The following is a 12729-nucleotide window of genomic DNA, read 5'->3' as shown; positions in this document are numbered from 1 at the left end:
CGAAATAGTTGAAAAACGCAATTGTAAGCTAAAGCTCTTATGGCCTAGTAATATTCCGTCATTTTTCTTCATTTTGAAACAAATTTGAAGTCTCTAAAACAATATTGTGATTTATGGTGAATTTTTGAAAAATATATTTACCTTCACTCCGCGCGCCGATTCGCGGCCGCAAGTCTCCGAAATACGTACATCACATTATCCTAATATTTGCTCCTTTTCATATTAGCCTTTTTATAGAATTTCATATATCAAAATGTGCGCAAATTCATGAAGAATACAATAAAAAATAATGAAGGTTGTAGCTTTTTCTATCTCCAAAATATGTGCATATATAAAAATATATATATAAAAATTTCGACATTCGGTCAAATTTAACTCGTCCGAAATGGGTCGAATCTGCAATTCTAATCTAAAACTCTTACAGTATCGTAATATTCAATCATTTGTCTTAATTTTGAAACAAATTGGAAGTCTCTAGAACAATATTTAGAATCACGGTGAATTTTTTAAAATAACATTTTTTTACGTCCGCGCGTTACGAATTCGTACATCATTTTGTGATAATATTTTTCCGGTGTTGCTTTTTATTGTTGTTTTACTATGTTTATTATATCAAAAGGATTGCAGTTTAGTGTACAATACAACGAAAAAAAAAGTAACTCGTTAGCTTTGACCGTTTTTTTGTTTTTTGCACAGCGTGATTTGAATGACAATTATCTATGATGTTTTTTTTTTTTTTTGCTACCATATATCGCATTATTTACATATGATAATGATATTATTTTTCCTTTCTGATGATTGCATACTAAACTTCAGGCAATGAAAAAAAAATGAGCCAAAAATGAACTCTTAATCTTCAAAACTAAGCACGCTGTGATTTTTTGAAAAAATTATTTTTTCCGCTTCCGCGCTCACCAAACCACGGCGCCGGCATACAGGAGAGGTTTGATTTTTAGGGCTTCGGCGTAAGAGGGTTAATATAATTTGAGGTTTTATGGATTTACCACTGATCTAGTAATAGTAATCGGGAGTGCTATCATGTAACATTTAGAGAGGCATGTCTACAACTAGTATTGTTTTCTTGTGTTATTTTGTTGTAGGTTAAAGTATTAGAGCTAAATACCACATATAATTCAGTATACCCAGTCCATTCCAGTTGAACCATGATTAATGATAAATATAGGGGTCATGTACTCGCCGTGTTCATCTCAAGGTTTTGGAGGACAAGTGATGTTCATATGATTATGTGTATATTGAACTTTAGAAAATGCAATTAGTTTAAATTCTACAAGCATTTGTTAAGAATATATATGCCACATTGTATTTAATTCTAGTTTATTTTCTCCCTTCACTATACTAGTTATGAGAGTTACCAATTAACTACTGCATCTGAATAGATTTACCTCAAGAAGTAAATATTTTATTAAATAGGTAGTTTGACATACATGTTGTAGTATTATTAAATGTTTTCTATTTTTTTTTTTCAATCTAAGGTGCCAGTGGTGATCCTGAATCTGGTGACAATCATCATGTGTGGGATAATGAGGATGATGGAGTAGCCTACTCTTGGTCATTCTTCCACACAATGTTTGGACTGGCTACTCTGTATGTCATGATGACCCTTACAAACTGGTTTACTCCAAGCAATTCAGACTTGAGTACTCTCTCAAGCAATATGGCAGCTGTTTGGGTGAAGGTAAAGTAGTGCTTCCTCATATGCAGGTTGTGATAGAAATATTTAAGGAAATAAAATTTAAGTCATCAAGATCAGTAGAGTATATTTAGGGTAAATTTTATAATATTTTTTGCAGATATATTAATCTGTTCATACATTGCTACTAACCATTGTTTTAAATACTATACACCTGTAAAAATTCATATTGGGTAGGCAAGTCCATTGATGAGACGGTGTAGATTATGATTTGTGGAGTGATGGTGAGGAGGTGCAATAGGACAATTCCAGCAACCGGATGTCAGACAGCAGTGTTGATTTACTATGCTTCAACATCAGTGTCCAGCCATACTTTTTCTGTCTGGCTTTAGATCTTAAAAACTATTGAGGTTAGAGGGCACACTAAAACAAGTGAAACGGGCAATGTAATGGGTAAAGGCCGATAGAGGTCAGCCACAACTCTCGTCCAAGCAGTTAAGGAAAGACTGACGGTGTGGTGTGGGTGCGTGGTCCTTGACCACTCATCACCCGATATACATATGCATTGCCAGATCTCACAAGATTCCTTGCTTTCATTTGCGATTTAACCGTATCCAGCTAGGCATTAGAAATTATTCTATTAAGACAGAAGGTTTGTAGCTATGAAAAGTACAAATTGTCTTAGAAAATTTGTCATTTCAGCATTCAGTCCAGAAACCAAGTTGGTCCAGTATTATGAGCATTTTCAACCCATGCAGTCTGAAGTGCATAATTTTCAAACTATACACATAGGCTAAAGGGAATGGCATTTATTGAAATAGTCATCTCTGCATAATTTTCAAACTATACACATAGGCTAAAGGGAATGGCATTTATTGAAATAGTCATCTCTTTCAGTTTTGAAGAACTTCAGCTTTTGCTTCATGTGAGGGGCCCTTGAGCTCACTTGGACAACTTTTGAAGTATGGATGCTGAAAGAAAAAAATTAAGATATTAACAAAGGACACAATAATTGAGATATATGTGTATCAAGATTTTACCTAAAATGCTATTTTATATGTATCAAGATTTTACTTAAAAAGCAAATCAGACAATGGATAGCATGAATTTTCAATCTAATTCAGTTCCAAATAGTAGATTGAAAATGCATGCAAAAGTAAGATTATAATCTAGTAAAGTTTGTATAGAGTCAGATAGCAGGATAGTTAGAAATGATACCATAAGGAAAATTATGAAGTTGCTTATGTAGATATGTTGCAACACCAGTTTTAGAGATCATAAATCAAATTAACTATGTAGATGAGGTAATGTAGAAAATCAGATGTAGATGACTTGGATATATCTCACGACCTCTTGGAAAATAGTGTGATAATGTCAGCTGGACCCTGTGGGTACCAAATATTCAAAGACCAAGACCTGCTTTGATGAGAATTATGAAAAAAGGTAGTTGGAGATAATTGGAAGATAAAGCACGGGAAAGACGAGTGTGGAATTTCACAGTTGCCCCGTTTCTTTCAGTGTTGGAAACAGTGATGATGATGAGGATGATGAAATGTATCAAGTATAATTTTTTTTTTTTTATTCATAGAAAAAAACAATTCTTGTACTATGATTCAGAAAAGTTTAAAATTACATGGTTGATTATTGTTAGTTTCTAAAATCTTTCCCTTTCAAAACATACACCTCACCACATGATAAGTAATTTTTTTTTCCGCATTGATTTTGTGTAGCCTGCTAAAAGTCTGGTTTTTCTATTTTCAGATTGTATCCAGCTGGATTTGCCTCTTCTTGTATTCTTGGACCCTGGTGGCACCCCTTATTCTATCCAACAGGGACTTCAGTTAAACCAGGATGAGAACAACTGCTTTCTTTAAATTTAGCCAAGCAGTGTCATGATTCCATCAAACAAAAAGTGTGGTAACTACATGATTTATAATATGTTCTGTTATCTGTGATGTCAACAGTGAGGGTTGTTAACACTTTCTTTGGATATCATTAAGCTATGAAGTTTCAACCAAAATTTTTTTTATTTGCCTTTGTGCAAGTCACAAATTTGTAACTATAAGCAGTGATATTTTACTTGAACTGTGTTGGCATACTTTAAGAGTTGGTTAGATTCAGGCCTCAACCTCTTTTGAAGTAAATGCTGCTCTTAATGAAACATTTCAAGGAAAGGCAGAAATTTTTGTAATTTATATGACTAAGGCAAAACTATGTAGCTGTCTAGTATGAGAACTCCTTGGATGTAGTATATGAATACTCTGTGTACACTACAGCATAGATCTGATTGGTACAGATTGTTACTGGTAATTGGATTTTACTTTAGGGGAGGAGTTTGGTCATTAAGAGTATATTTTGTAAGTGAGACTAAGATGAAAATGATGTGGGAAACTAAGCAAGATATTGTTATAGATTTTAGCAGGTGGTTTGGAAAGCTTAGATATTTCAGCTTGTCATAGTCCTCATATCACTGAAATAATTGTGAGAGTAACAACTGCCTTGTTTAGTGTCTTGTAGCTTTTTTGTTCCTTTGTATGGTACCATACTATATTTTGTGTTGCCAGTGTATAAAGGCTTGGCTAAATAGTATAACAGTGGGAAATAAATTATGAAGTGGTGTAGAATATCTTTGTGTTATCATGCATATCTTTTTAATGGAACAGGTAATTACCAAAGTTAAGTGTAGGTTTGATTTTTACAATATTGTAGTTTATGTAACTGCTTGTTTTTCAATATATAGTCATCTTATCCTTTAATTCCCTTGTAATATAACCAGTTGTGGTTATAGTTTGTTCATTCACTTCTATAAGGTAAATGTATTTAAATATATAATGGTAATTTTTAGGAGTTATTGTGTCGCTACTGTATTATGACGTGCCATGCTGTAGATCAAAATGAATGTTTGATCACTGACGTGCATGACTAAAAAAATAGTACTAAAATGAGTTTCTTAACATTCAGATTATGAAATTGAGTTTTTTCAAGTTTTGTGGCATGCATGGCTTCATTTAGTGTATAACCGTTGTGCAAAAAATTACAGAAAGCTGTCATACTTACATGACAGGTCCTTGCTGACATTGAAAGCAGAATTTTCAGAGAAATTTTGTTTTCTCAGCACTTTTTGTGTAAAGAAAATGAATTAACTTTGATAAAGGTACATAGTAGGTATTGAAGTACGTATCTTGATTATGAGGAAGTACTCGGTGGTGTTAGTACTTAACAATTGGATGAAAAATTTCCCCCTGTGATAACTTTTTAACATTCTGTAATTCTTATTTCACATTTTACTCAATTGTATATTATTATCTGTAGTTAATAAATGTGATAATACTGTACATGATTGTTTTAAATTCCAGGGATTACATATTTGGCTTATTTCTATGGAGGTTGGAAAAAAAAAAAAGTTTATTCTCCCTAACATGTATTGTATTAGGGAGTGCATTCTACTTTTGCCTGGAACTGTTAAAGAATATAATGTATGACCAGGTATGGAGGCAAGAGACTGAGACTGAAAGGACAAAAGAACAAAGTAAAATTATTTGGAAAGTTTGCCAGGACAGGTGAAGAACAGCCAGTAAATTTCAACCTGTCTATATGAACCTGAGGTCTTTATATAGAAATATGTAAAGTGCAGCTGGAATTGGCCATTTAACCTTTAAAATAGGTGGTTGGGCAGTTAATTACCATCTGACTAGCAGGAGTCCCGCCTAAGCATTCACTTTGCCTTTCGGCCCAGGTATTGGAATAGGGTGGGCATATAACTGTTAACTGTAGACCTCAGGTTAAGAAAACAGAAATTATGTAAAAAAAAATTATTTGTTCCTTCACAATATACAAACCATCAGTCATGTAAATTTACATAAGTTCCTTGAATGGAGGAATCTGAGTAAGTCTGACCTGACTGGTGGTTTGCCACACCAGGGTCCTCTTCTCGAGACCTTTTCCTGGTTAAGTAAATCAAGGCAGAGTACTGTGACTCTTGACACTGTACGAAGTGTAGAACTGCATGTTCAACTCTCAGATTTCTGGCCCTTGTCAAATGAATGGAAAGCAATATCAATTGAAAAAGGGCTAGGATGATCTATACAGCTACACTAAGATAATAGAATGGATACTGTTATGTGACACTCCCCTGCATCAGTCGCCAGTTCCAGCATGCGATGGCCGCCACCTACCCTCTGCCCGCAGGGAGAGGGTTTAGGATGGTAAAAGAGGAAGGGGAAGAAGCCAGTCACTCGTACACCACTTCATAACCAAACACCTTACTCAAGATGCTACCTGTTCTTTGAAAGGAGCTGGGTAAGCTACACAGCTTGCTGAGCAGCCTTCACAGGACTCGAGGAAAAAGTGTCTAAGGATACTTGGGCAATGTCCCGAAGGTAGAAGGAAGTGAAGGTGGTCTGGTACAACCACACCCCCACCTTCAGTTCCAAAACAAACAAACTGTTTAACTGACATCCTTTCTGAATAAGGGGGGACGGACCAATGCCTGAATTCACAAGCTCTTGCTCAGAAAGTACAGTAGTTGTCCTCGCCAGCTGTAAAGTAATGCCCGCTTGATAATTTCATGAAGCCAAAAAGAGACTGTGTCCTTGGACACCTTTCTTGGTCAAGCCAGTACTAACAAAGAGTCGCAGACACCCAGGCTGGAGAAGTCAAGTTCTCTCAAGATAGTACTGTAGAATAACAGGAAAGAGTAGCAATTTCGTCTGGATCATCCACAGCAGTGTCCTCATGGGAGGGGGATCGTTGTCAGGAACCAAGTCTTCACTATGAAATCAAGCATAACTGATCCCCATCCCCTCGAGTGTTCGATGTTGAAGGAAAGTCCAACTCTCTTTGCCGATGTCCAGGCAAGCAAGAAAACTGTCTTGAGGGTCAGAGGGCAGCCCTATAGCCCTTAACAGCTGAGACAGAAAAGCTTCTCTTGGCGAAGAAAGGTGAGGAAGTCCGTTACTTGCTGAACAGTAGCTCTGACCAGAGAGAGACCCCATCTACCACACCAAACACAGGAGACAGCCCTTTTCCCCTGGTATTTCACTGCAGAGGACTGGCAAAGATATCCAAGACATCTCTGTCACTGTGCGGTGAGAAAAGCTTCTTGGTTGCATGAGATGCTGGATAGTCTCCAGCCATGAAGAAATACGGTCCCTTACTGACTGGTGGTACCGTTCTACGTGTAGTTGACACAGCAGGTTGTGCCGGGGGAATTTCTCTCGGAGCCTTGGAAAGTAAAGCTAGCAGGTCCAGATACCAGACAGCATGTGGCAACTTGAGAGCCACCAGGATCATTTTGAGATTCGGGGTGATCATTAACCTGTAGATCATCCTGTGAATCACACAAACCAAAGGGAGGGTGCAAATAGAGCGGCAGCCCAGACCATTGTGGTACAACGAACGAGATACCGACTGTAACCCCTACTAGTATTTAGGAGTAGACTTGTAAACTGTGAAACAGACCGTCTGCCAAAAATATTTGGGTAGCTTACTTAACAAGCACCACTAATTGCTTGTTAGAATGTGGGTCTAGATACAGTATATGGGATACCATATGAAACTAGTATATAATATATCTGTAGACTACCGATTACGGAATGACCAGTGACAGAATTCTGGAGGATGGGTTCCCCCTGACAGCCGCACTGAAAAAGGGGGGGTTAATTGGATCTAGATCCAATTTAGGGGAAAACAAGTAGAATTTACACCACAATAGCACTGCACATCCTAGAATACTGTGGTGGTAATGACAGACATTTTAGTGGGTGGTTTCCCCCTGACAGATGCCCCACAACAAGTGGGGAGGGGGAAACAGGATGTGCAACCAACACTGGAGATACCAAGTAAAATTTATACTACAATAGCAATTCATATCCTAGAATGCTGTGATGGTAATGCCAGACATTGTAGTGGTGGTTTCCCCCTGACAGACACCCCACAACAAGTGGGGAGGGGGAGGGGAAGACAGGAGGTGCATCCAACACTGGAGATACCAAGTAAAATTTGTACTACAATGGCACTTCATATCCTAGAATGCTGTGATAGTAATGCCAGACATTTTAGTGGGTGGTTACCCCCTGACAGACACCCCACAACAAGTGGGGAGGGGGAGGGGAAGACAGGATCTGCATCCAACATTGGAGATACCTGGTAAACTTTGTACCACAATAGCACTGCACATCTTAAAGTACTGCAGTGGTAATGACAGACATTTTAGTGGGTAGTTACCCCCTGACAGACATCCCACCACTAGTAGGGAGGGGGAGACAGGATCTGCATCCAACATTGGAGATACCAAGTAAAATTTGTACAACAATAGCACAGCATACCCTAGAATGCCGCGATGTTAATGTCAGACACTTTAGTGGGTGGTTTTCTCCTGACAGACATAACCTACGATTGGATGGGAGAGATGGGACACCTTGAAATGATATATCTTGAAAATCTATCATAGAAATATGGTAATTATCTGAAATTCGTGAGCCTTATAAAATATAAAAGACAAAAAATTCAAGAAATATTGTGAAATTTCAGGATAAGAATTACTGCCGCAGTTATTTTTTAAAACTCCTATTGAAGTATGGAATATTTCACTTCAACAATTCCATCATAACTATATAAAAAACTATGTATGAGACTTACTAGGCCTGGTCTACTTTCTATAGGAAATCCTCTTCGACAGGCGCATCGTCGTCATGCCGATGTAAATCCCAGGGCATCCTTGGGCGGGGCATACGTATCGGTAGACGACGTTGGACTGCTTCAGGGGGTCTCCTACCGGTGGGGAGGGGTTGTTCTTCATCAGGAAGTCTTTCGTACGCCGATTCTTGTAGTAAATAATGAGGGACACTCTCTTTCCTTCCTCCATGGGCCGGACGTGTTCCTCTATTATTTTCTTCATGGCTGCTTCTTCCTCCTTGTATTGGTGGTGCATGAAGGCTTTATAGAAAAGTTTGATATCCTCCGGGGCGGAATGTTCCTTCTCTCTTCCTCCGTCATGTACCACTTGTCAAGGGCGGCTCGAGTTTCTCGGTTTACGAGTTTGTTCGAGTACCCATTGTTAATTAGCATCTGGGATGCTCGGTCGAGTTCGAGGTGCGTGTCCTGCCACGTCGAACAGTGCGAGAGGGCCCTCCTGACGAAGGCCCTGACGGTGGTGGTCTTGAACCGTGCAGGACACTCGCTATCACCATTCAGACAAAGTCCGAGGTTCGTAGCTTTGGTGTAAACTGTAGTCGCCAAGAAGACGAATCAGAAGTTGGCGAAGAGGATTTCCTGCCACGCCCAGGAGGGCGCCATTAGGCAGCACGCCCTTGTAGTACACCGCAGAAACATCACGAGAGACGACATCGTCAGGAATATTAAGATCATCGGGAGAGCACCTGACCCACGACATCTGCGTCTCTTAGAAGCGCTGCTCATCCTCGAGGAAAAGCCTCCCCTTAATACCACCCAAGAAGCGTTCCTGATAGCGACGTGTGTGAGGAGGACCACACCCCTCCCCCCTAACGAAAGTATTATAGTGTTTTTCAATTGCAGACTTGAGATTCCTTCTAAATTTGTCGTCTTGGATGTATGGAATACTGGCATATAGTTTCTTTCGTGGAACAGTGCTTATGGAAGGGGAGTCCGATAATTTCTTATTTAGAAAATTTTTGCAATGTTTGAAGAAAACATGTGAGGGAAACCAGTTATCGGAAAAATATTTAAACAGGAACAATATTTCTTTATCATACAAATCCCAGGAAGAGGTTAGAGTGTAAGCTCGATGGAGCAAGGTAAAAATTGAATTAAGTTTAAAATTATAAAAACAAGCACTCTAAAAGTTTGAACCAGACCGGAGAACGTCTTTTTTCTAAAAACGAAGTTGTTAAAACTATCACCTCTTCGAAAAACCAAAACATCGATCATTTTCCTCTCTCTCTAATGTAAACTTGATATTAGGATGTAATTCATTGATGTACGAGAGAAATTGATCAGCATGGAAAGCTGATTTGAAAAGAACAAAGGTGTCATCGACAAACCGTTTTATACACAAGAGGATAAAAAACCAAGGGGGCAATTTTCCAACATGTCCTCCTCCAGGGAGCACATGAAATGTTGGAAAACGTGGGAACCGAGAGGTGATCCCATTGCCATTCCGTCAACCTGTTTATAAAGATGATCATTAAAATAAAGGCAGTGTCCAGCACTGCTAATTGCAACAATTCTTAAAAAAACAACGATCATAGTTAAAATAAGTGTCATTAGGTTCAATTAAAAATTTTATCTAAAATAACCTCGATTGTTTCTTCTACTGGGACATTTGTAAATAAAGATTCAACATCGTAACTGGTCATATATACGTCAGAGTCTTGACATAAAACATATGATTTGAATTCTTCGGAGTTTTTCAAGGTATGTTGATTATAAGTAAATGGTTCTAGTAAAGGAACTAGGTATTTAGCTAGTTTGTATTCGGAGCATGAATTGATGACAATATTGGTCTCATTGGGATTCCCTTCTTTGTGTGTTTTGAGGTAGACCGTAAAGGACTCCAAACGATGTACCTGAACAATATAGATCTTCATAAGTGTCTTTGCTAATGACATTCTTAGTATTAAGTTCTTTTAAAAATCTATTGATTTTGTCTTCAATTTTAAATATGTTTACATTCAGGTTTACCAATTTTCTGAAACTTGCTTTCGTCCCTCAGAATAGACTCCATTTTATTAACATAATCTTCTTTGTTCAAGATGACAGTGCCCTTACCCTTATCAGGTTTAGTAATGATCAATTTTTCATTTTTTGCCAGATTTTTCAGAATATCTAAGTCAGTTTTCTTAAAGAAAGGTGTCCAATTAGTCGTCAATTTTCTAAATGCCTGTTGAGTAATATCCGATAGTTGCGACTGTAATTTACTAATATCAACATTAAAAGGCTGATTTTTTAACCTGTGAAATAATGATTCTAAAGGGAGAAAAAACCTGTTGTAGTTTGGTTTGTAACAAGGCATGCAGAAGTCCAATCCAAGAGATAACAAGAACTCTTCTCGTTTTGACAGTACATGAGAGGAAAGGTTAAATACTGAACTCACACTATGGTTAAAATGAGGAAGGAGAACACCAAGGCTTTGTAATTTTATACTATGGCATCGTTGAATACTGGTAATATGGTCAGAAATGTTATATCCTCGCGTCTGTTCAATGTATTTACCATTGCTAATATGATTTATAATGCGTCCCCAACACAGTCATAAAAATCGGACAACCGAAAGTGCAAATATGTCAGCTGAGTGCAAGGCATAGGGCGTCAGTCACTGGGGTAGCGATCTCCCTGCCAAGTGTGACTTCGGGAGGCCATATTGAAAGGTCTCAGTCCAGCTCTTAGTACTATATTTATTACTATTATTTTTTTAATCTTTATTATTATTATTATTATTATTATTATTATTATTATTATTATTATTATTATTATCTTTTGACCCAATTTCACAGGACTAAGCACTCCAACCATTGTGGTCAAGGCCTAAACATCTGCTCTTGGACCTACGCAGTGTCAAGCATAAATGGTTCCTGTGTAAATGACAGGACTTTCTTTGCATACAGTAGCGAAGCACTAACTAAACAGTAATGTAGTACAATCACTAAACACTAACATTCACAATGCACTTCCACTCAGTAAGCACTCACATTTACATACACATACACACACACACACACACACTCACACTCAATAACACTAAACACACTGAATACCTAACACTCACTATACACTAAATCCTCACTAAACACTTAAAACGCTAAACTCACTAAATACTCATTATACCCCAAACACTCGGTAAACATTCACTAAACACTCACTTAATCCTAAACATTAATTAAACACTAAAGACTCACTAAACCCTAAGCACTCAAATATTAAATGCTTACCAAACCCTAAATACTTATTAAATACTAAATAGTGAATGAACATCCACTCATTAAAAACTCAATAAACACTTAGGTACACACCAAACATTTGCTAAACACTAACATTCACAAGACATTCACTAAACACTCACTGAATACCTACTAAAGAAACATTCACCACACAAAACCAATCACAAAACTTTAATAACTGAAACCTAAAGAACTCACCTCCAAAACATTCACAGAATACTTACACACTAAACATTCACTAAACCCTAAACACTCACTGATTACTTAGACACTAATAACATTCACAAGACATTCACTAAACGCTCACTTAACATTCACGAAACATTCACTAAAACCCTAAAGACAAAACATTCATTGAATACTCACACAATAAACATTCAATAACATTCAGTAAACCTTAAAGACTCAGTAAACATTCACTGAATACTGACACATTGAATAGTCACTAAACCCTAAACTAAACATTCATCAAACACTTACTCATAAACATTCACTAAACGCTTACTCACTAAACCCAAAAAATTCGCTAAACACTTACTAATTAAACATTAACGATAAAAAAATTCAAAATCGCACTAATTTTTCATTTCTCTTGTTTTCTTTACATTAATGCTAGGTGATTATTTTTTTGGTCTAGTTTGCTCTTATATTTATTCATAATATTCTTGAGAGAATGGAAATGTACGAAATAGTAACAACAATATTCATTCCTAAAACTGATAATACAAAAATGTATCTATGATTTCATTTGTATGAAAGTCAGTTGAAACCAAAAGAAGGTAGTCCTGTTTCGATAAAACAAACCAAGTAGGCTATAGCGCAATTATTGTGAACTGTACTCTGACTATAGCGTATATATTACATATGTATTACTATCTACTAAATGGGTGCGTATTACTCTATTTAACAAATGTTATGTACATAGACATTTTACAGCAATAAATCTAATAATGATAACTTACATACTACTTTACAGTGCCAGTCTTGCAGCCACCGCTACATTAATGTTCATCTCGTAAACAAAAGCTAAAGCGAGTACTATAATAAAAGTCTGTTGCTTGCTTGACAAAATAATAATATGACCGGATTATTATGGGCCTGCAGATGACTGTTATTTATATGTAAAAAATAAATATTTGTATTAAATAAATACCACAGATA

The 12729-nt window shown here is 37.0% G+C and overlaps 1 protein-coding gene across 4 annotated transcripts in view; it reads left to right on the top strand.

The window, feature by feature from the left end:
* The window catches only part of LOC135224331 (serine incorporator 1-like), a 45120-nt gene extending 40134 nt beyond the window's left edge, over positions 1-4986 (top strand). For all 4 annotated transcript variants that reach the window (XM_064263232.1, XM_064263230.1, XM_064263231.1 and 1 more), the window contains 2 exons: positions 1494-1696; positions 3413-4986. In XM_064263232.1, coding sequence (XP_064119302.1) covers positions 1494-1696; positions 3413-3496 — 287 coding nt within the window. In that variant the 3' untranslated portion in view covers positions 3497-4986. The remainder of the gene's footprint in view (positions 1-1493; positions 1697-3412) is intronic.
* Positions 4987-12729: the final 7743 nt, after the last annotated feature.

The sequence above is a fragment of the Macrobrachium nipponense genome, chromosome 12, assembly GCF_015104395.2.
Source record: "Macrobrachium nipponense isolate FS-2020 chromosome 12, ASM1510439v2, whole genome shotgun sequence".
Classification (NCBI taxonomy): domain Eukaryota; kingdom Metazoa; phylum Arthropoda; class Malacostraca; order Decapoda; family Palaemonidae; genus Macrobrachium; species Macrobrachium nipponense.
This window is presented reverse-complemented; position numbering and strand designations above follow the sequence as displayed.